General features: G+C 43.1%; 1 protein-coding gene across 1 annotated transcript in view; it reads left to right on the forward strand.

Annotated features, from left to right (window-relative positions):
- The first annotated feature begins 1067 nt into the window (after nt 1-1067).
- Nucleotides 1068-2200, forward strand: part of LOC135829222 (uncharacterized) — a 1554-nt gene continuing 421 nt past the window's right edge. Inside the window, exon 1 of the mRNA XM_065341626.1 lies at nt 1068-2200. This exon is cut by the window's right edge and continues 421 nt beyond it. Within this exon, the coding sequence (XP_065197698.1) occupies nt 1068-2200 (1133 nt within the window).

The following is a 2200-nucleotide window of genomic DNA, read 5'->3' on the forward strand; positions in this document are numbered from 1 at the left end:
TCTCACTTCCATTATGCTTGTGTACCACTATATTGGGTAGTTTTGTGGTTTGTGTGCAGAGAGACTTGGTGTGGTATGAAAGAATATTTTCTTCTGGTAAGTTATGGTAACTCAGCACCACTTAGGACTACTAAAAGTAGAATGGAAGCAAATGAAATGCTGGGCTCTTATTGCGAGCTTCATTTTTATTCATATACATGTATGTAGCTTGTGGAGCTATTTAGGGGCTTTGAGAGCCCCTTGTCGATAACTCTAATGACTTTGATCCTCGCTTTTTATAGGTTTCCGCAAGCTGTTGACAAAGGAAATCCGTACAGATGAAAGAATACGGGAGGCAAAAACCGTACATACTTCTGAATTGCGTAGCTTTTAGTAGTACACCGTACACGTTATGCAGAGTTCATTATCTGCACCGTACTATTATGCATACAGGGAGTTGTACGCACCAGTTTAGAGTATATTCAGCGGGCTTTAAACTAATCCAAGGCCCTCGACGCGTCATCAAGAGTAGTAAAATAACGATTGAGCGGGCTTTAAACTCTGATAAGGCCCTTGGCGGGAATGTCGCTGATTGGTCGTTTCCTGGACAACGAGACAGACCTCGTTCTAATGCAATTTAGAACGAGGTCAATCCCGTTGCCTAGGAGCTGACCAATCAGCAACTTTCCCGCCGCGGGCCTTATCAGAGTTTAAAGCCCGCTCACTTGTAATTTTACTACTCTTTGATGACGCGTTCAGGGCCTTGGATTAGTTTAAAGCCCGCTCAATCGTTATATTACAACTCCAAAAGGTGCATAAATAGTACGTATCGTGCATATACGGCATACCGTACAATAATTGTACCGTAATACGGTAAAAGATCAAAATTATCCTAAGTATGTACGATGTACGGTACAACATCAGACAATGTACAAAATATAGTACATAGTACAACGTTCAACGTACGCATAATATAACATTCTAAGCTGCATTCTTCTATAGATTATATTTATAGGAAAGAGAGGATGAACTATCTATCATTCACAGTGTGTAAGATTGAGAGTAGAACCGCGTTTCTTTATAGAACAATGGCAGAGCCCAACCCTAAAAGATTCCGATCTGTAAGTGAAGAGGATCTGACGGAAGTTCTGGATTCCAGAGTACCTGCCAAAACCAAGGAAGCAAATCAATGTTGGCTTTCTGTTTTCAATACGTTCAACAAGAAGCAACCACGTCCAATAAAAATTGAGAAGTATTCAAAGTCTGAACTGAATACTTTCCTGTGCAAACTTTACGTTGCTGCTAAACGACAAGATGGCGGTTCATATCAACGTTCAAGTTATCTGTGCTTTAGGGCGGCTCTACGCCGACACGTGGTTGAAAAGCGGAAATGGAACATCATCAGCGATCCTGAATTTGCCCGTTCCAACAACTGCTTGGATGGAGTTCTCAAGAAATTGAAGCGAGAAGGAGAACTACGACCAGTCAACCACAAGGACTATATCACAGACGATGACTTCAAGAAGCTGAAGGACAAGTTCTTACGATGCAAGGAGCCGGAGGTTCTTGTAATGGAGGTATGGTTCTATATGACCTATCACTTTGCACTCCGTGGAAGAGAAATCCAACGACAGGTGAAGAAAACTGACTTGGTTCTCAAGAAGGACGACAACGGAGATGAATATTTCCTTCTCAACGTTGATCTTACCAGCAAAAATCATCCCGGTGGTATCGCTGATAGACATGACCCGCCGACCGCAGGAAGAATACAGGACGGAGATCAAGTCTTCAGTGTCAAGTATCTGCTGTCACGCCTACATCCTCAGCAAGAAGCGCTATTTCAAAAGCCCAAACCGAACCTGAGGAAAGGGGAGCAGATATGGTTTGAGAATTTTCCCTTGGGCAAAAATTCCCTCGCTCAAATAATGCCCAAGCTGTCTAAAGTGTGTGGTTTGTCTAAGACGTACACGAACCATTCTGTACGGGCTACTACTGTCCACCGTCTGTCAGCAGCAGGAGCTACAGATCGACACATCATGCAGGTAACAGGACACCGAAATGCCATGAGCCTGGCAAGCTACAGCAAGTCAACTGATGAACAACAAAGAAATATGGCAGCTGTTCTAGATGCACCTTCATCTCAATCATCGGAAAGACGACAAGCAAATTCAGTGCCAAGGGAATCAGATGAGAGGTCAAGTTCACCTGATCAAGATTGTCA

The sequence above is a fragment of the Sycon ciliatum genome, chromosome 13 (genome assembly GCF_964019385.1).
Source record: "Sycon ciliatum chromosome 13, ocSycCili1.1, whole genome shotgun sequence".
NCBI classification, from domain to species: domain Eukaryota; kingdom Metazoa; phylum Porifera; class Calcarea; order Leucosolenida; family Sycettidae; genus Sycon; species Sycon ciliatum.